General features: G+C 45.3%; 1 protein-coding gene across 4 annotated transcripts in view; it reads right to left on the bottom strand.

Moving 5' to 3' along the window:
* Nucleotides 1-22,293, bottom strand: part of PTPRO (protein tyrosine phosphatase receptor type O) — a 1,358,825-nt gene that overhangs the window by 109,784 nt on the left and 1,226,748 nt on the right. For all 4 annotated transcript variants that reach the window (XM_069628367.1, XM_069628366.1, XM_069628368.1 and 1 more), the window contains 4 exons: nt 14,883-14,959; nt 12,735-12,869; nt 11,538-11,660; nt 6,591-6,745 (listed from right to left, as the gene is read on the bottom strand). In XM_069628367.1, coding sequence (XP_069484468.1) covers nt 6,591-6,745; nt 11,538-11,660; nt 12,735-12,869; nt 14,883-14,959 — 490 coding nt within the window. The remainder of the gene's footprint in view (nt 1-6,590; nt 6,746-11,537; nt 11,661-12,734; nt 12,870-14,882; nt 14,960-22,293) is intronic.

Below are 22,293 nucleotides of genomic sequence, written 5' to 3'. Positions count from 1 at the left end.
TAACTGCTCCCCCTGTACCCTTACATCACAGCTCCTCAAGAAACTCGAACATTTCCCCTTTTTGTTGGCAGGCACCAGCTCACTTACCCTCAACGCCCCAAAAAATGCAAGAGAGAAGGCTGCTGTGAACAATCTTGTCTCGTACTCGTCCATGCACACCACCCCCAAGCTCCTGATCAGTTTGTGCAATTTCCCCACATCTATGGGCCGTCTCTCGTCGGGCTTTGGCAATACCTGTTTAGCCCAACCTTTCATTGCCATGACAATATAATGCTCCCTCGTGGGATCCGGCATGCCCCTTAATTTGTAGAATTGAGCAATCGCCGCCAAGTGATATGCCACCCACGTCCTGGACCGTCCTTGGCTCCAGCACCAGCCCACAAAGGCGCGCACCGGCCGGCCCTTTTCGCTCTCGGGCAGAATATTACTCCGAAAGGCCTTGAACCGTTCCCAGCAAGCCTTGTATCTCCGCATAGTGCCTGGTGCGAGAGCCGTGTTGATCAGTGCGCTCAGATCTCCCCAACCAGTCCCCACCACTGTGACTGGAAGGGTGTCATCCTTGCACTCGCCTCCGGATGGTGTTCCCGGAACTTTCCCCACTGCAAACGAGAAAGAGAATCAGCGGCCACATTCTTAACCCCAGGTATATGACGTACCCTGACTTCCGCATTCAGTTGCAGCAAGCACCTAGTCAATTCCCTGAGCAGCCCCAGTGCTCTCTCGTTCTTGCTTGTTCCCTGGTTGATAATCTGGACCACTGCCAGATTGTCTGACCAAACTAGCACCTTCTTGTCTTGCATCTGTCCTGGCCAGAGCTTGAATGCCACCACTATCGGGAACAGCTCCAGTACCGTAATGTCCCTAGTGATCTCCCTGGACCGCCATTCAGCCGGCCAAGCCTGCCCGCACCACCTAGAGCCCAAGATAGCACCAAAACCTAGGGCCCCTGATGAATCGGTAATCAGGTTCGGTCCCTCTCCCTTCCCGAGGGGTTCCTTCCACAACAATACCCCGTTAAAATGCTCCAGGAAGGTGTCCCACATTTCTAGATCTTTCTTCACTTCTCTCCCTAGGCGCACGTGTTGGCCTGCGTGCTTCAAGCCCACTGTCTTCAACTCTATGCTTCTAGCGAATGCTTTACCAGGAGGGATCACTTTGCCTGCAAAATTCAAACTGCCTGCTAAGGACTGGAGCTCTTTCAAAGTGGCTTTCTCCTTGCCCAACAATCCCGCAATCACTTCCTTCAACCTCAGTACCTTGTCAACCGGGAGCCTGCACACCCCCGCTACCGAATCAATTTCAATCCCCAAAAACACAAGTGATGTCACCGGACCCATCGTTTTTTCCTCAGCCAGAGGTACTCCAAATTCTTTCATTAACCCCTGAAATACTGCCATGAGGTTCTTGCAATCCTGGGTCCCTCGGCCCCCCACAAACATGAAATCATCAAGGTAATGCACCATCCCCCCAACCTTGCTTCTACGCCTGACTGCAAATTCCAGGAATCTGCTAAACCTTTCAAAATACGCACATGAAATTGCACACCCCATCGGTAAACATTTGTCGTAGAAGTAATCCTGCAACACCTTGAACCCCAGCAAATGATGGCTGTCTTTGTGAATTGGTAGCAACCGGAAGGCTGATTCAATATCCGCCTTCCCCATGAGGGCCCCCACCCCCGCTGCCTTTACCAAGTCCACTGCGTCTTCAAATGTTGCATAATGCACCCTGCATTCTTCCCCTGAAATGCCATCGTTCACCGACTCCCCTTCAGGGAAGGACAAATGTTGGATCAGTCTGTACTGCCCCTTATCCTTTTTAGGTACCAAGCCCAATGGTGAAACAACCAGGTTTCCCAGTGGGGGGGTGCGGAAGGGGCCCGCCACCCTCCCCAATTGTACCTCTTTCCCCACTTTTTGCGCCAATATTTCAGGCATGGCTAGCGCTGATTTTAAATTGCAAGCCTCCTTAGTTCCTAACTGCCCCTGGAAGGGAATCTTAAATCCCCACCTGAAACCCTCCCATAACAGTTTTGCGTCACCCCTCTCGCTGTATGCATTCAAAAAAGGAATCATGGCCTGTAAACGTATGGGTGTGGGCAGCTCTGTTTCACTCATGTTTGCTTTTCTCTTTGCCCTTCGCGCTGCCCCTTGCCTTGCCCTCTCGGCTGTAGGGGCTGTGTCTCCCCGTGCTTGCTGACTTTGTGTGTTTGAACCTACACGCATTACCATACGTGCACCTCCCTTGGGCAAACAACCAACATTCTGGCAACTCCCCTTGGTAACTGGGCCGGTTGGTCCAAGAGGAGTTCCCACGAAAGGACCCCCTCCCTTTCACATATGACCCCCTGCCCCTGCTATGCGCAGTTCTTTCACTTGCAACGCTCTCCTCCACTGGCCTGGCTGGTACTGATTTCGTATCTATGCGGCCCCCCACGTCTACTTCATCCCATGTCATTCCCGGCCATACCTGCATCTTAAGTCTAAAACCTTTGTCGTAGTTGCTCCATGTATCCCCCCCATGCTTCAAGTATTGCTCGTGAATATACTGCTCATAAGCCATCATCGCCACGCCATCTTGTGGGAATTTTTCTAACATGATCGTGGCATAAACCCTGAACGCCCTCAACCAAGTATGTATGTTGAGTTCTATCTTTGGCCTCTCCCTCTAAACGAAATCCTCCTCTCTTGGCGGGCGCCCGGCTGCTGGATGAGCTGCAAGTGCTCCCCAGCCGGGCGCCCGTCGTACTTAAGCGCCAAGCCACGCCCTCTTTCATTGTTCCCCTTCGCGGGCTTTCGGGGGCTCTTGGCGCCCTTTCCTTCGCTCTTTCGCCCTCCTCTCGGGGGGGGAGGGGTAAGAGCGTGAAAAGGAGTAAGGCCCCTGCCCCGGTTATCGGGGTGCCTCCTCCACTCGCTGCTCTCCCCCTCGTCACCTTCACTCCCACTACACCCCCACAGACCCTCTCCCCAACCCGTACTGGCACACCCACACCTACCCCCTGAAATGTGCTATAAAATGTGTGGTAAAACAAATCTGTGGTGAGGTTTGCATGTTCAAAAGACTGCCCACCAAATGTCAACATAGTGGCGAGGAACCCTCATAGCAAGCCCCACCCCCTCAAGAAGATCCTGCCCCTTTTTGTCTTATGGCAGAGTTGGTGCAAGTCTTGGCATTGTCACACCTGGGTGATTAAAACGGAACAGGAATACCCTAAAAACCACTGAGAGAGGAAGAATGAGTAAGAAGCCTGGCTGATGATGACGATCAATCATCATTTGATGTTGGGAATATTCCAGACTGTATTCCTTTGTGCAGAACCACTTGTACACAGATATATTCCTAAGACATTAAAGATCAAATCGGGAGTTACCATGGAGGCATTAGCACTGCAAACACTTGTGTATGATATGATATGTTATTTATAACGTGCTTAATACCCAGAGGTTTCTAAGCGCAGACCCAGGGATCGAACCTGTGTTACTCCGTGTCGTCTTGCTTCCTAGGCGAGCACGTTGCCCCTGAGCTACCCTCCCGAGACTCTCACCCTATGCTCTCACCCTATGCTCACTAACCTCCCCACCCCATCTCTTGCAGAGCAATGCAAGTGCCCGGAGACTGCCCCTGGTTGGTAGTGGTGCACGGTATTAATCAACATAACATAACATAACATTAAATAGATGGTGCAAGTGCCTGCATAATGCAACCACATCATAAACCTCCAATAGTTTGCCCGTTTTCTCATTCTTGTTTTCCACCCTGGATCTTTCCTACATGCTTAACTCCCTTCTCATCACCTGCTCAATCCATTCAACCTCTATACTCCCTTCTATGACACTCGCAGGTGACTGATGCTGCTTGCATTGCTAAAGAAAACACACGTTCTTTTTTTTTAAATAACATTTATTAACTATACTTCCACATGCTCTGCAGAGGGCAGTCATCAGTTTGTGTACAGTTCACTACCATACCTATTTCCTGCCTGGTTTATAAGGATGCAACCATAAATCGCCAGCCATGGCCACACCCCACAGTCTGACCCTCGGCGGCAGATGTGATGCGGCCGATGTTCTTTGTGCTCTGAGGAATGAACTCTTAGACCCCGATTTTTATTGGCACTCCATTTCCCAATTGCAAGATTTCAAGGCACTTTTTAGAACACAGATACATTTAGATCAATGCAAATAAAATTCTTTGTGGTGTATCTCTTTAGGCCATACCATTGGACCCCGGAGTCTCATGGCGATCCTGGGTAGTGGTTTCAGCGCCATTTCTGAATGTCAGTCTTGCATGAGGCTTTCATTGTTTGGGCACTTGATATGAATTCCATGTTAGAATACTAATGGTCCATTAACAGCTTACACTTCCAAGCCAAAAAAGGCCCAAGTGAAGAGAGAGCCTCGCAAAGGCTGCAGGTGATTAATACCCCCCCTCCCCCAACCGCCGAATTCCTTGTACATTCCTGGTGCCCTGGGGTGCTGATAGCATATATGGAGGAAAAAAAAAAGAAAAGAAAGTTTGCTTTGAAGAAGGGGTTGTGTGACCATATAATCAAAACAAATGTTTCCCCAATCCAAGGTGGCCCCCATAGACGAGACAGGAGCTTGAGTCACTTGTTACGGTCTATGGTGGCCCGGTGTGAGGAGGAAGATTGTGGAGGCTGGTGGAAGGGTGGAGAACATAAGTGTGGGAAGAATGGGTTGGGCAGCGTGGGGAGGGCATAATGAGGAATAGAGGGTTCTTCGGGTGTTGGATGGAGAATGGAGGAACCGTGGCCCGGGCGGACGATAGTGCCCTTGGCGTGGGAAGCCAGCCGATCCCTCTGAATGCAGGCTTTGACCGTCCTTTCTGCTAGGCATTGGAAGGAGCCGATTTGCTAGATCCCTTGCGGCAGATGTTAAGGATGAATCAATCCTCCTTCTAGCAGGATTCCTTTTGGCTTTGTTTATATTGTGGCAGCTATTGATGGCTGCTTACTGGTCTCTGGTTGCAGGATTCCTCCCCTATGCTGGACTTCTTTTAGGGATTGTGGTAGGTTGTGTTGGGGTCGGGGATGTCACACTGGTGTCATTGAGGTAGGCACACACCTACAGCATTGGTGGTCAGCTTGCAGAACAGGGTTGAATCTCAGAACCAGCCATAAGATTTATAGGAGTTCTTATTTCTAAATATGGTCCCATGACTGTGAGAGAGCTGCACCATCTACTGCACTCCATGCGATATTGGTGCGAGGACTTTGACAAAACCCAGTGCTAGAGTCATGATAGGTTCTCAGGCAAGAAAATTCCGCAGGGTTCAGTTGTGCCGCATTCCTTACACTGCGCTGTAGGGTTGTTAATGGTATCGGCATATGCAAAGTATGCTGTTACCATGGGGCATCAGGGGGGTACGCGCAAGCGTTTCTCCCCAGGATGGATTTGGGCGCTGCACTGGCCTGCAAGCTATCCGGATAGAGTGCCCCTCTTCCTGGGGGTTTATAAGGGGCAGGGAAGGTTCGGGAGCAAGCAACGGTTGGTGCCATTACGAGCATCCCCCGCCCTCCTGCCCTCTAGATTGGGGACAGGTTACTGGGGCCCAGAAGATTTTTTAAGTTCCCCCTTTGTTTTCTGGAGGTGTTTTGAAGGGGATGTCAGGCGGCATATTAGGAGGGGTTGGGGGTGGTGGTGTTGTGACAGACTGGGGCAGTTAAAGTTGGGCAGTGGTTATGTGAATGGGTTCACATTGTTGCTGATGTGGCAGGTCAGCCCGGCTGCAGGCCATAGAGTTGGTTGGAGGAAGATTGGTGTTGAGGGGAGCATAGTGGGGGGGGGAGGGAGCAGAGGCTAGGGGTTAACACGGACATGGCCCTTTGGAGGATGGTTGGGGGATGCAAAAAGGGGTACTAGTGCAGTAAATGAGGGTGTTGCGATGTTTGCACGCACAGGTAAGCCCGAAAAGTACAAAGAAGGGGAAGAGGTATTGAAGAAGGAGGGGCGTGGCCTCGGGGAGAAGATGGGGAGAAAACAGGAATGAAGGTTGAGAGAAATTGACAGGGAGGGGAGGGAACAGGGGCAGGAAGTGATGATCTGTTTAATTGTGTAATTAATTATTTGTTTTGGGGATTGTTAATTGATCTGTAATCTCTAAAGCCAGGGAGCCAGGGTAGCGTGTTTTGTAATCTGTGGCCTGTCACATTAAAGCAACCTTTTCCACTTCAAGCACGTCTGGGATTTTCCACACTGCAGGAATAAAGCAGCACCAAAATCAGCCCGCAGTGCCGTCTGCTTCCATGCACAGCTCAAATTCTTGCAGAAATATATTTGCAAAAATCCCTTTTATTCGTGGCTTTACACCCACAATAACTATTTGAATGATGGTATGAGATAAACATATTTCTTCTTCAAGGCCAGCGCGTGATCGGACTATTTTAATACTCAAAGAGAAGCACCTAGTGGCACAATCAGAATGGATGTCAATATTAGCATAAGTGGACCCATTACACGGCCAGTGCAATAAAATATTCCATAAACAAAGCATTGCATTTCCTGTAGACAGTTTTCAATGAATTATTGAAGAAGTGTTCATAGAATTAAATATTAACCGGTGTTGCTCACCTGCAGTGCACAGTTATGGGGCCTTTTAACTTTGCTGCCTGCTGTCTGATCATCTGCACGAACTGCAAGATGCTCTCGGCGGCATTTGTCGTCGGAACGCCATGATCAGGCCATGCAGTGTAGTTAAAGTGCATAACGTCTGCTACTTCATCCCCCTAGGAGATAACAACAATCGCGTGTGTTAAAAGAAAACAGTGTGGAGTGTCCTTGTGTAGCTTATGACTATGTACCAGTAATCCTTAAGCCTGATCTTTTACTAAAAACATGAGAAGCCCTTTTATGCCAGTCCCCTTTCCACTGCCACAATTTGCCCTCCATAACTCCTATATTTCAAGTTACAGTTAGTGACTACCTCCCTATTATCATTAGTTTGTCTTGCAATGCCTTATGGTCACATTGTCATATAATGGAGGTTCTCTACTTCCAACACCAACTACATTGCTCTCTCAAAGCTCGTTCAGACAGCATCTTTAGTGTCCAGTTGGTCAGCAACACCTATTCATCCTTTTTGATCACCACAACCAACTCCCTCTGCCTGAATCTATCTCCTCACCAACGCAAAGATTTAGCAACAAACCTCACCCGATGCCCAGGATCCTTGTCTCCTCTCTTTTAGGTTACGCAAATGTTTTTTAAATGGCTTTATATGCTCCTCTGCCTTAAGAAAATTTGAACTGTTACCCCCATTCTGTTCACCTCCCACTTGCCATCGCCACCTCATCTTTTAGTCGCCAGGCAGGCCTAGGCTAAACATTTAAATGGGGCCCTTTAAAACTTCTCGCGCTGATGTTCAAACCAGTCGATTGGCTGGATCCATTGAGCTCACCCAGGTCATTTCCCCCTGCACACTAAATCTCCCACCACTGAGAAACTCCAAGTCTGATTCGCGCCATGCCAACTGAGTGTTAGCATTCCGGCAGAACACCCTCCCACCGGTCCTTAGGCCAATCATCTCTGTCCCCACTGTCACGCTCACTCACAATAGCCACATTGTTCCCCAGTGGCATTATTACAAAACCCTCATCACAAAATAGTAGACAGGCATTTTCTGTGCACCCACCATCCCAGTGCAGATATTTCTGTGGTGCTTATATTCTGTGTGTTAACATATGTAAGAACTTTGTTGTAGAGATGTTTTTGCTCCAGTTAACCATGAATAAAAATAAATATAAAAAAAAGTTAATATCAAAAGTCCTGCTGGCAATACACATCTAAATAGCAGTTGCTAGCTTAGAATTGAATGTGGACTGAACTCTTTAAAGGTTAATGCCGGGCACGACCTGTAGACATGTGTGCAGCCCCTCTTCAAAGACAATTCATCACCATCCTCCTCGCATCACAAAGATGAACCCCAACAGAACAGGCTGTGTAAGATCACGACAATCCAAGATGCCACCGAGTATCATGTTGCAACATGTTTACTGTTAAAATAGGACAAGGAAAACATAAGGTGTCGAATGTTTACAGTAGGTCATCGCTACCCGATGATGGTGCTAAAATAATGCCTCATCTTTTGGCTTCAGAATCCACACATGTTTCACAAAGATAAAGGTGCAGAACAGAGCACGGCATCCCAAATGTACTTGATAGATGCAGCATTACAATGTTCAACACGAAGGGGAAAGCTATTGAGCAACAGTAAGAACCTGTGGTCAGAATTGAACTTCTGCAAAGTCACTCGGCATGATTGAAGTAGGTATTCCTTCCTTCAATTGGGAACTTACCAGACCCAGATTCCCACAGTTCACAAAGTACATCTGGAATACACTACATCACTACTTATTTTGTAAAATGCTACCTGTGTTCAGTGACATGGCTGTTTAAACCCAAAAGATTTGATTTATTAAAACCCAACCAAGGCTACCTTTCATCAGCAGGGTAAGAAGGATTTGCCTTAATCAGTGCAGTTAAAGGCCAGTCCATTCACGTTGGCCCAAAGGCCACATGGTCGAGAGAAAGGCTGTTGTCACATTAAACCTCAAATTGACCTTAACCGTGATCTGAATATATTTCCTGAAAAACCCTATCAAAAGTTAGAAGATTTTATTTTAGAAGACGAGGCAATAATAACCCAATTCTAGATGTAGAAGGTTGCAAAGTGGTATATCTAACCCAATCTTCTGCCAGGGTTTGAAGGGCTGGTTATTGTGAGGGATGGCGGGTTGGAGGTATGAAGACCATCAATTGGCATGCAAAGTTGCACTTCATCTACATACCTCCAAACCTTCAGCCTAAAGAGAGGGATTAGGCATTAAAAGGGGAACTACAACGCAATGGAGACAGCAGTGCACTTTTGTGAGACTGCATGTCAGGAGGAGGAAGCAGGAACTATGACTCTTCCTAGTTGCACCAATTGTGATGATGTAGCCAAAAAGGGCACAAAAAGACTGATAAAAGACCACTGAAAATCAGTCCAACACCATCAGACCAATGGGGTAGTCGCCTGTGATGAAAATCAGTGAGAAGGAAAGCAGGCTTAATAGGCATACATTTCCAAGGTCATATGTAGTCCGAAAGTAATTCTAGACACACGTGGACAGGTTTATGTTCCATGTGGCAGCAAAAACCCAGATTTCCCAGATATAGCCAGAGGTGTTTACCTAGATGTGGATGAATTTACATGACCTCAACCAAAAGGCTGCAAATCAATGGCGTTAGTTTAATCATGATAGACAGTCAAGTTGTTGGGTTCATTATCATGCCTTAAGGAGAGGTGAAACAAAGGCCCTTTTTCAGGCGTAAGGGACTAAAGGACTATATGCTCTTAAAAGACAAAATTGAAGAAAATGTATAATTCAATAAAAGTCATTAGGTGTTAACAGAAGAGATCCTGTGAAGTGGTGTCACATTACCTTTATTCCTGATACAAAGTTCTACAGGTCATTTATTTTGGACCACACCTCCAAATTTGCTACCATTGGTCAACACTTTATTAAAGTTTCCAAACGTTATTAGAGTAAGCTGTGCATGTTTCATACATCATTTATGTGCAATTCCTTCTAAGGAGTCCCTGTTTGTCAGAGTTTGCACACATTTTCATATTCCAGCATCCCAAGTCTGTTAACTCTGTGGGAAAGTTTGCAATTTGTATTCTTAAAAGGGGCATTTTCCATGATTTGGGGCATTGTCTTGACCTGCCTGTGGTAAAACACATCTCATGAAGCCAATTCATTTCTTGAATAGGATTTTGCACCGTAAAGCTCTCGCACTTGTACTACTTTGCCTGAAAACAAGAGGTCTGCCAGTCTGACATCCCTCTATCTAAGCTGTACAGTCCTGAATTGAAGTTGCTATACCCAAAAAATAAATCTCTGTTGGTTTAACCCACTGATTTTTTCCTCGGAGGTGGGGGGGAAACAGATTGTACCAGACCAAGTGAGCATCATGACACCCACTTTTTGCTAAGTTTGGGGTCAAGCCCACCACCGTTTTTGTGCTTTTGTCCAGGAAAACATTGCCAATGTTAATTTGAATGGAGAGAGAGAGAAAAACAGAGGGTGAAAAAGAGAGAGAAAATTAATTAAGAAACAAATGAATTAAGAAATCGGCAACCTTTTATTCTTGTCCATAAATTGCTTTTAGTGATACGATTCACCACAAGTAGGAGCCTGCCCAATTTGAACACTGAGTTGCTGGAAATGGAAAAAGAAATAAGATCAGAACTATCCATAGTCTAAAGTTTCACAGGGATAAATAAAGATGACTGTATAAACTTGTTTGTTGCATTTCCAGATGTATCGAAGTCTATCATTTTTCCAAATTGTATTGTTTCTATTGACCAATTGGTTTCTGTACTTATTTCTTCCCTCCATCCCACTCTATGTTTTCAAATGTCAGTAGGAATATTTCTGTATATCATGAAATGTATTCTTTTTTCAATTTTCCCAGATATGATATTTTCCCAGATATGATATTAGCAGACATCTCAGAGCTATATGTTCCTGCAGTTCTCAAAGGTACGCTGGAACATTATATGCATTTTAAAGTTCTTATTAATGATCCTTTTCTCAGTCTGCCACATTGGACCCAGATTTGCGGTAATAATGATTTCCTCTTTCTTTGATATTTGGCTGCTCTTTTATTGCAACTGCTTCACTTGTACAGATGCTAACATGCAAAGGATTCTCTATGTGAAAAATGTAAAATATGTGAAAAATATTTGGCACTTCAAAACAGATGTATTTTAATTCTGAGATTTTGTGTAATGTTTTAGGATGTAGTTATTGGATATATTGTATGATTACTAGTATGGTTTATCATTGTTTATTATGCATGTTTTATGGTTACAAGTATCCCAAATAAACTTGACAATTAAATTGGATTATTTGGACAGTTGATAAATTGATACATAAAGAAAGACCTTAGTAGGGATGACATGTGCAATGGTGAATAAACATGTGTCATTGGCAAGAGGCTTAAAGCAGTGGTTGAATACATGTTGCTCTGTGTTTTCCAGGGGTATGTCATCATCTGTTTTTAAGAAGGCCATTATGTTGTTTTCCATTGCCCGAGTCACCAGTCAACATGGTAATATTTGTATTGTTTGAAATATGACTTTATAAAGAGATAGCTATCTTCATTTAGAGTTTTGGGTCTGTCATCGTAACATTAAAACAGATAGCATTTTTAGTCTTTTATAGTTTGATTTGAACTGGAATTATAAAGTATATATCTTACTTGCTTAGGCTCCACAAGGTTTCAGCAATCCCTTTCCACTTCAGAAGAAATTTACGAGCAGGGATACCTCTTAATCTGCTCGTGGGTGTATTTGATCGAGAGAGAAACAGTACATTTCCAATGTGTTATATCAGCAACAAATTACATCCAATATCTGACCTTCGGCTGAGCTAAACGTACATAGGTCACTTCCCATCATTGTCAGATAATAAATCACCCTCTTCACATGAATGGGATGCTTCCCAATGATAACTGGTTGAAAACACTTACATAACTTAATCTAAACATCCTATATGCCCAATCAGGCTGCTCATCTTCAGAGATCATTTGCAGTGCAATGTCTCCATAGGCAACAGGGTCTTCTGTAAAGGGCCAGTAATGATCACATTTAACCTAAAAGAAAAACATAGCAAATTATCCTTAGAATTTAAATCAAGACAATGCATTGTATTAGAAGCAATTATAGGAATGTTCCCTCAGTATGGAGCTCCCAAGCAGTGGCAGAAAACCCTTAGAAAGGTCTTTTATAGTTATAATACTGCATTTATATTTTACAGCTGGATTACCCTCCACATAATTTAACCTACAACTCGCCGGATCTCTCACCACAGACTTTGAAGTTACATATTAATGTCACACAATCTTCAACTTGAAAAAAACCCATACTCTGAAATTTCTGGCAGAATTTTCTATGATACTGCCTGGGTTTCATGCCAGATACTTTAATATCCTGTGATTACAGTTTAAAATTCCAGTTTTGCAATCCTAAAACTTAAAAAAAGAACAGAAAAATTCAGTTGATGTAAACATTTGATAAAGTATTTTGTGGTACACAGAGAAATATTGTAGAAAACAATTAATATAACATTTGTGTGCCTTCCTTCCTCTTCAAAAGTAATAAGAAGTACAACACCCAGGGGCATGGATACGTGGGAAAGATCAAAGTATGGAAGGCAGGAGGTGACAGGGTATCGCCCAGGTAAATTTCATAATTAAATTGATATTTCTTGTATGCTAGTTTTGAGGAATTATTTGGGGGAGGATTTGGAGGGTTTGTACAAGATTAGCAGTGGGAGACCATTGTTTAAACATATAGCACTAAATTATTTTTCGAGCTTTCATTTTAATGTGCATGGCTCTGATAATGTAGCACATGCATTTTTATAAAATTTCATGCACGTTTTGAAACTTCAATTTTTCAAATGTTGAGCCTATAACCAATAGTAGGCTATTGTAGATAACCTATGAAAATAATTGAAAATGCATCAATATGAAGCCATAATGTTAATCCTTGATTCTAGCACGGGCTGTACAGAGCGGGTATTGATGGTAACCTCAGGTATACAAGTTAACAACAGCCTGCATATTCCCCTGCAGCCTCCTGCGGCACCCAGAAATATGCGCTCCAATTCACCCATGACTGTGCATAGTGAGTTTAAGAACCTGCAGATATTTAGTAGCACGTACCCTTCTTTTCTCATTACACTGGGTCAGCATGATGATGATCTTGGACTTCTGCTGTAGAATCATCTTCCAGAAATCATTCCTCGTCTCAGGTAGAGGGCCTTGGGTTGCAATATATTCCTGCGGCGAGTTGTAACCCTATAATAAAAAAGGTATCCATTTCAGAAGGTAATACAAACAATGTTTGGAAATGGTGGATTAACTGCTTTATATCGCATTATATCTGAGCGCTTCCAATGGAATTGAATGATTAAAAACAAAGTTCACTCATGTAAAGGTTATAGATGCTCCAAACAATTGATGCAGAACACTGACATGAGTCGCACCCAAGCTTTACATCCTTAAAATGTGTCTGAGCGTCCCTATAACGCATTCCAGTCCATGCCCTCATATTCATGAAAGATAAATTGGAATGCTTTTATATGCATTTATTGTATTAATTTAGTTAGGTGTTCAATAGAACCAGATTAGGAAAAAGTCATAAAAATAAACCACTAGAGCACAGAAAATTTAGATCAAAGTACCCAATGGGAAAGAGTTTAGACACTAATGAGACAATTAGGTCTCCACCATGTTCACAATAAAAAAAATCACAATCCTAAACAGAATTAGATGTCAGGGGCCAAAGTACAGACATTTTGCACCAGTGCAAGTGACATTTTTCACAGTATGAGCACTAATTCAAAGTTTGCCCTGGTTCAGACAACACATGCTTTCAATGCATTTTTGCATCAGGCCAAAATGTGCCCTAGTGCAGATACCTAGTCATAAAAGCACTAGGGCAGAAATGCATGCAGAGAATAGAGGTTTGTCCTAGGTCGATCTTTGCCCTAGTGATAAAACCATGCAATTTTGCATTCACACAGGCACAACGTTTCTGTAATCTGTTACCAGGTGTGGATTAGACTAAAAAGAAAATTGATGAACAAATTGATAGAAAGAGCATAAATTACAAGCACATATTGTTAAATAAATCTTCCAATTGAAAATAAAACACATTGTGGTTTAGGCTGGAATACAATTGGTGTTCTTAAGTAATTTAATCAAATAGGTTTCAGTTCAGACAAATTATCCACAAATTTAAATTAATCTTAGGGGAATTCAATGTACCATAATTATTTACCATAACTCTATGCTGCTGTATGTACACCTTGGGAGTCAGGGTTATATGTGATGGGAGAATATGAACGATAAGATATACAAATATCATGGAATTTAAAGATGATAGAAGACTTCATGAAGGTATGACTTATTTGTTTGTGATAGTAGATACAGAATGGGGTATTCTGCATTCCCAGATTAATCTCTCCTTCTTTGTAAATCTAGAGCGCTTATTTACCAGCCAGCATCTGATGACTAATACTGATCGATCTCGTGATTTATCCCATGTTCTACACAACCGTAATTGCTCTTTTGTGATTATGTAGCTATATCAAAGGAAGAGAATGGGAAGTTTGTCATGATTTCACATCTTTTCTATCTTACTTTTGCTATATGCATGGCACCATCTCAATTCTAACTAATAACCAAACATCACTCTAGACAAGTCTCTGTGTCTCTATCTGCCACTCTTTATTTCCTACTCCGAATCTCAAACTCACCTTCCGATCCTCCTCTCCAGCTATTGAAAGGGAGGGGATATAGACAAGTGGATTACTTGTTGACTAATTGAGAATGATGAGTAGCAACATGTTGGGTTCAATAAAACAGCTGTATAATGTGCACTTATACATCATCACTATTGTGCCAGATTCCTTTCAAATTGTAGTATTTACTCCACTGATGAACTTTCACCTAATTCCAATGCTTTTTAAAAAAAAAGATATCAACAATGAAGCTAGAAATCTCCAATGATAATCACCTTTTCCCTAACAGATCCAAATATTTGACTGAAGTCAAATCACTTTATCTCTCCTTACCATAGTTATTTCAGAGTATGGGTTAACATTGGAAGTGATTATAAAGGTTGGTGTAAACTGCTTAGTAAAAAAACTAGGAATTTACAGTTACATGTTTCTGTCTTTCTGTCAGAGAAATTACTTACACTGTGTACTTGGATTTGAAGATACTTGAAATCTCTTTTACAAAATCACTTTTCATACCTCACTTGACAAATTTCAAAGCATGTGAAAATTTAGTTAAATTACTTACAGGCATATAGTTTGCATTGATGTAGTCTGCCCCTTCTTCCTCATTCATCGAAATTAATTTAACACGACTGAAGTCATCTGAAGGAGTAACGAAGTGTATGACAGAGAAATACACATTTAGGATTCCAGCTACAAAGCACATGCAATTTTTGTCACATAGTTAATGAAGGATGTAGATTACTTTTGTTAAAGTGCAATTTACCAAAACAATGTTTTGGACCTGGTATTTTGCATATTACAGGAAGCCAAATGCTTCCAAACAGCATAGACAAAGAAAGGATATTACCATTTCTGGAGACAATGACTTTTCTTGAAATAACTAATTATCATATTCTGGGTTTAAACACATTAACAACAGGAAACAAATGATGTGATCAAAATTATGAAGAGTATCAGTTCATTTGGAATTGCTGGCCACCTAGCAGCTTATGTTATGTCTTTTCCTAAACAGTTAATTACATGGATGCTTCTTAAGATAAATGATTATCTTTAACAAAAGAGGTATCCTAAGATTTGCAATGAAAATATTATTGAAATTATTTTCAGGGATGCTAAAGATCCATAACTCTGTAAGCTCGGATATATAATTTCTACTAGGGAGACTGGTGTTGGCTATCACAGATTTGATAACACATAGTGAACAAATTTGTATAATCAAATGCAATTTCTTACAGAAGACAAATTCACTGGTGTGGTGGGTCAGAAGAAGGAGTCGGACACACATGGGACATTTCTCTAACTTGTATTAAAATAATAAAGAGAATGTCTTGCCTTATTTCTATAGGGATATTCCTTGCCTATTAAAACTAAGGTGCTTGTCAGTCGTCAGGATGTCAAATAAAAAATGTCCAAAACCTAAATCTACCGGACCCTAACGCTAAATATAACTAAAAAAAGGGCCAAAAGAATGTCTCTTTTAACTCTCTTCATTGCTTCCCTTCGGCCGTCTATATCTCTTTGGCTTTTCTTCAGAGTGTGCTTGATACACATTTTTATCAACTGTAGCAAAGTCACTTTCCAGATACCAGTTCACAAATGTGATCTCCTTTGAATGTTCCTTGTCTTAAAAATAGGTTTCTCTAACTCCTGTAAGAGGCTTGTGGATTCAATGTTCTATGCTTGATAAGGTGTCTCAGGGATTTCTTTAATAGCATTCTGGCGATACCCTCTTATAGTCTGTCCTCTGAGTAGTGTACTCTTCCGCCATTCAAGCCCTCCGTCCCTTGTTATATTTTGGCCAGTGTGACGAATCTGAGGATGTCCCTTCTCCCCTTGGGGGAGACCTTTCCCATGAGGGCAGGGCAGTGCTGTTTCCCCTGTGGTTGGTGCACCGAGGGAGGATCACATTGGGGAGGAATACCCCTATAGGATTGGGGGCTATCATCACCAGAGAATACGGTATTCCCCGTCTTGACCGTGTCCAAATCATTTTACAAATCCTCCTGTTCCCTCCCTGGATAGGGCTAATATGTATTGTTGTCAAGTTAGCCAAACTAACCTACATGACAACACGGAAAAACAAAATAATACAAATTACTATCAAGCCAGCCAAAAGTACCTGAATGACAACAATGAGAAACCAAGCAGTCCAGAATATTATGCATGTAGCTTTAAGATTGATACTGTGACGAAGAAGATAGCCAGGAGTACAAGGATTACTTGTGTGAATCCCGGCGAGCAGTCTAGCTTTCCAAGCCCAGGGATTGTCTCAGCTCAACATGCAAGTTGCAAAGGAAGCCAGTGCCAAGTTCAGGCTGTAGCGAATGTGCCAGAGAGAGGCGAGAGAGCGAGAGCTGTCCCCGTGAAGAGGAATAGCGAGAAACTTACCCAGAAGCACAGCGGAATGCAGATGAGACAGAGCGTGCAACCGGAGAGAAGTCTCAGTCTTCAAGGTAACTGCAGATGTCGCTGGATGCCAGAATGCTACCAGATCCTCGAGGAAGAGTACAGCTACCCGGGACCAATTACTACAGCCATGAAGGAAGAAAACAGGTATGCGGGTTGCCCGGCAGCTGTAAGAGGTCCAGAGTATCATCAGGGTGAGCTCAGAAATTGAGAGGGTCAATACCATGACAAAAAAGAAGAGACAGTTGTATACTTGGCAGGATAGTGAACCAAGCATATACAACACAAAAGGTGCCAGTCTGCGAGCCGCACCCAAGAGAAAGATGGTCTGCGACACAAAAGGAAGACATGGTCTGGGATCCTGAAGAAAATAAGAGACAGTTGTATATTTGGTGGGAGAGTGAACCAAATGGATACAACACAACCGTGTGAGTCTGGGACCCCACCCAAAAGTGAGAGAGTCTGGGACCCTGATGAGAGGGAGGGTCGGGGACCCTGAAGCAAACACAAATGAGAGAGAGTAGTATACTTGGCAAGAGAGTGAACCAAGTGGATACAACACAACTTGCAATTCTGGGTCTTGCACCCATTTGTAAAGCCAAAGTATAAAGCGAAGAGTGTCCGGGACCTGAAAGAAAGAAAGAGACATTACGCCATAAAACACTTGCTTGGCAGGGAGGCAAACCAAGCTATGAAAGTGGTATGCAGTCTTTCCATTGAATTTATTTCCATGGAATCATTATCCATCGAAATTCATTCATTGAAAAGCTTTTCCATCAAAAACCATATTCATTAAATGAATTTCGATGGATTTCAAACTCAAACATACCTTTAAAATAGATGTGTGGATGTTTGGGTTGGTAATTCAATGGAAAGGGTTAATTTTGTTGGTAATTCAATGGGTTGAGGAATGGGGGCTGCTGGGCGGGATTAGGGAGAGGGGGCCCCTTGGAGTTGGGGGGGGTTTGGGGAGCCCCCCAATAAACAAAAAACGCCACAAATTAGAGGGAGCTGTCCAGTGCTGAAACACATTATAGATTTCAGCACTGGACAAGGGTTAATTTTTGAAAATAGAGGTTGGTTGGGGGATTAGGAAGAGGAAACCCCTGGGAGTTGGGGGGGGTTTGGCAAGAGATCCCCCCCTATAAACAATAAACATCACAAGTTAGAGGAAGTTGCCCAGTGCTAAAATAATTAATAGATTTCGCACTGGACAGCTCCCTGTAATGTTATAACGTTATGCATGTAGCAAAACAGAAAGTTGATGGCTGGAAGGTTTTGAATTCATCATAACCACGGGCAAAGCTCTGGGCAACCCTCCAGACCATCGTTTTTCAGCCTGCCAAGCCATTACAGAAGGGGAAAAACCATATGCAAATCAGGCTTGGTCCTACCCCAAAAGGGGCAGTCCAGCCCGAACTGCTAGGTCACATCCCTTCTGCACGAGACCACAAGCATCCCCAGACATGTTTCAGCCTTGTTGGGCGTCATCAGTGAGGAGTAGCTTGGGTCTCTAGGCCCGGCAGACTCGGGGCCCACGTCTGGGCATACCCGTCCCACTCGGGGTGACTTTAGCAAAACAGAAAGTTGATGGCTGGAAGGTTTTGAATTCATCATAACCACGGGCAAAGCTCTGGGCAACCCTCCAGACCATCGTTTTTCAGCCTGCCAAGCCATTACAGAAGGGGAAAAACCATATGCAAATCAGGCTTGGTCCTACCCCAAAAGGGGCAGTCCAGCCCGAACTGCTAGGTCACATCCCTTCTGCACGAGACCACAAGCATCCCCAGACATGTTTCAGCCTTGTTGGGCGTCATCAGTGAGGAGTAGCTTGGGTCTCTAGGCCCGGCAGACTCGGGGCCCACGTCTGGGCATACCCGTCCCACTCGGGGTGACTTTAGCAAAACAGAAAGTTGATGGCTGGAAGGTTTTGAATTCATCATAACCACGGGCAAAGCTCTGGGCAACCCTCCAGACCATCGTTTTTCAGCCTGCCAAGCCATTACAGAAGGGGAAAAACCATATGCAAATCAGGCTTGGTCCTACCCCAAAAGGGGCAGTCCAGCCCGAACTGCTAGGTCACATCCCTTCTGCACGAGACCACAAGCATCCCCAGACATGTTTCAGCCTTGTTGGGCGTCATCAGTGAGGAGTAGCTTGGGTCTCTAGGCCCGGCAGACTCGGGGCCCACGTCTGGGCATACCCGTCCCACTCGGGGTGACTTTAGCAAAACAGAAAGTTGATGGCTGGAAGGTTTTGAATTCATCATAACCACGGGCAAAGCTCTGGGCAACCCTCCAGACCATCGTTTTTCAGCCTGCCAAGCCATTACAGAAGGGGAAAAACCATATGCAAATCAGGCTTGGTCCTACCCCAAAAGGGGCAGTCCAGCCCGAACTGCTAGGTCACATCCCTTCTGCACGGGACCACAAGCATCCCCAGACATGTTTCAGCCTTGTTGGGCGTCATCAGTGAGGAGTAGCTTGGGTCTCTAGGCCCGGCAGACTCGGGGCCCACGTCTGGGCATACCCGTCCCACTCGGGGTGACTTTAGCAAAACAGAAAGTTGATGGCTGGAAGGTTTTGAATTCATCATAACCACGGGCAAAGCTCTGGGCAACCCTCCAGACCATCGTTTTTCAGCCTGCCAAGCCATTACAGAAGGGGAAAAACCATATGCAAATCAGGCTTGGTCCTACCCCAAAAGGGGCAGTCCAGCCCGAACTGCTAGGTCACATCCCTTCTGCACGAGACCACAAGCATCCCCAGACATGTTTCAGCCTTGTTGGGCGTCATCAGTGAGGAGTAGCTTGGGTCTCTAGGCCCGGCAGACTCGGGGCCCACGTCTGGGCATACCCGTCCCACTCGGGGTGACTTTAGCAAAACAGAAAGTTGATGGCTGGAAGGTTTTGAATTCATCATAACCACGGGCAAAGCTCTGGGCAACCCTCCAGGCCATCGTTTTTCAGCCTGCCAAGCCATTACAGAAGGGGAAAAACCATATGCAAATCAGGCTTGGTCCTACCCCAAAAGGGGCAGTCCGCAGTCCAGCCCGAACTGCTAGGTCACATCCCTTCTGCACGAGACCACAAGCATCCCCAGACATGTTTCAGCCTTGTTGGGCGTCATCAGTGAGGAGTAGCTTGGGTCTCTAGGCCCGGCAGACTCGGGGCCCACGTCTGGGCATACCCGTCCCACTCGGGGTGACTTTAGCAAAACAGAAAGTTGATGGCTGGAAGGTTTTGAATTCATCATAACCACGGGCAAAGCTCTGGGCAACCCTCCAGACCATCGTTTTTCAGCCTGCCAAGCCATTACAGAAGGGGAAAAAACCATATGCAAATCAGGCTTGGTCCTACCCCAAAAGGGGCAGTCCAGCCCGAACTGCTAGGTCACATCCCTTCTGCACGAGACCACAAGCATCCCCAGACATGTTTCAGCCTTGTTGGGCGTCATCAGTGAGGAGTAGCTTGGGTCTCTAGGCCCGGCAGACTCGGGGCCCACGTCTGGGCATACCCGTCCCACTCGGGGTGACTTTAGCAAAACAGAAAGTTGATGGCTGGAAGGTTTTGAATTCATCATAACCACGGGCAAAGCTCTGGGCAACCCTCCAGACCATCGTTTTTCAGCCTGCCAAGCCATTACAGAAGGGGAAAAACCATATGCAAATCAGGCTTGGTCCTACCCCAAAAGGGGCAGTCCAGCCCGAACTGCTAGGTCACATCCCTTCTGCACGAGACCACAAGCATCCCCAGACATGTTTCAGCCTTGTTGGGCGTCATCAGTGAGGAGTAGCTTGGGTCTCTAGGCCCGGCAGACTCGGGGCCCACGTCTGGGCATACCCGTCCCACTCGGGGTGACTTTAGCAAAACAGAAAGTTGATGGCTGGAAGGTTTTGAATTCATCATAACCACGGGCAAAGCTCTGGGCAACCCTCCAGACCATCGTTTTTCAGCCTGCCAAGCCATTACAGAAGGGGAAAAACCATATGCAAATCAGGCTTGGTCCTACCCCAAAAGGGGCAGTCCAGCCCGAACTGCTAGGTCACATCCCTTCTGCACGAGACCACAAGCATCCCCAGACATGTTTCAGCCTTGTTGGGCGTCATCAGTGAGGAGTAGCTTGGGTCTCTAGGCCCGGCAGACTCGGGGCCCACGTCTGGGCATACCCGTCCCACTCGGGGTGACTTTAGCAAAACAGAAAGTTGATGGCTGGAAGGTTTTGAATTCATCATAACCACGGGCAAAGCTCTGGGCAACCCTCCAGACCATCGTTTTTTCAGCCTGCCAAGCCATTACAGAAGGGGAAAAACCATATGCAAATCAGGCTTGGTCCTACCCCAAAAGGGGCAGTCCAGCCCGAACTGCTAGGTCACATCCCTTCTGCACGAGACCACAAGCATCCCCAGACATGTTTCAGCCTTGTTGGGCGTCATCAGTGAGGAGTAGCTTGGGTCTCTAGGCCCGGCAGACTCGGGGCCCACGTCTGGGCATACCCGTCCCACTCGGGGTGACTTTAGCAAAACAGAAAGTTGATGGCGGGAAGGTTTTGAATTCATCATAACCACGGGCAAAGCTCTGGGCAACCCTCCAGACCATCGTTTTCAGCCTGCCAAGCCATTACAGAAGGGGAAAAACCATATGCAAATCAGGCTTGGTCCTACCCCAAAAGGGGCAGTCCAGCCCGAACTGCTAGGTCACATCCCTTCTGCACGAGACCACAAGCATCCCCAGACATGTTTCAGCCTTGTTGGGCGTCATCAGTGAGGAGTAGCTTGGGTCTCTAGGCCCGGCAGACTCGGGGCCCACGTCTGGGCATACCCGTCCCACTCGGGGTGACTTTAGCAAAACAGAAAGTTGATGGCTGGAAGGTTTTGAATTCATCATAACCACGGGCAAAGCTCTGGGCAACCCTCCAGACCATCGTTTTTCAGCCTGCCAAGCCATTACAGAAGGGGAAAAACCATATGCAAATCAGGCTTGGTCCTACCCCAAAAGGGGCAGTCCAGCCCGAACTGCTAGGTCACATCCCTTCTGCACGAGACCACAAGCATCCCCAGACATGTTTCAGCCTTGTTGGGCGTCATCAGTGAGGAGTAGCTTGGGTCTCTAGGCCCGGCAGACTCGGGGCCCACGTCTGGGCATACCCGTCCCACTCGGGGTGACTTTAGCAAAACAGAAAGTTGATGGCTGGAAGGTTTTGAATTCATCATAACCACGGGCAAAGCTCTGGGCAACCCTCCAGACCATCGTTTTTCAGCCTGCCAAGCCATTACAGAAGGGGAAAAACCATATGCAAATCAGGCTTGGTCCTACCCCAAAAGGGGCAGTCCAGCCCGAACTGCTAGGTCACATCCCTTCTGCACGAGACCACAAGCATCCTCAGACATGTTTCAGCCTTGTTGGGCGTCATCAGTGAGGAGTAGCTTGGGTCTCTAGGCCCGGCAGACTCGGGGCCCACGTCTGGGCATACCCGTCCCACTCGGGGTGACTTTAGCAAAACAGAAAGTTGATGGCTGGAAGGTTTTGAATTCATCATAACCACGGGCAAAGCTCTGGGCAACCCTCC

This window comes from Ambystoma mexicanum, chromosome 12 (assembly GCF_040938575.1).
Source record: "Ambystoma mexicanum isolate Mex_15411 chromosome 12, UKY_AmexF1_1, whole genome shotgun sequence".
NCBI lineage: Eukaryota > Metazoa > Chordata > Amphibia > Caudata > Ambystomatidae > Ambystoma > Ambystoma mexicanum.
Note: the sequence above shows the minus strand (reverse complement) of the source record. Positions and strands in the feature narration are given on the sequence as shown.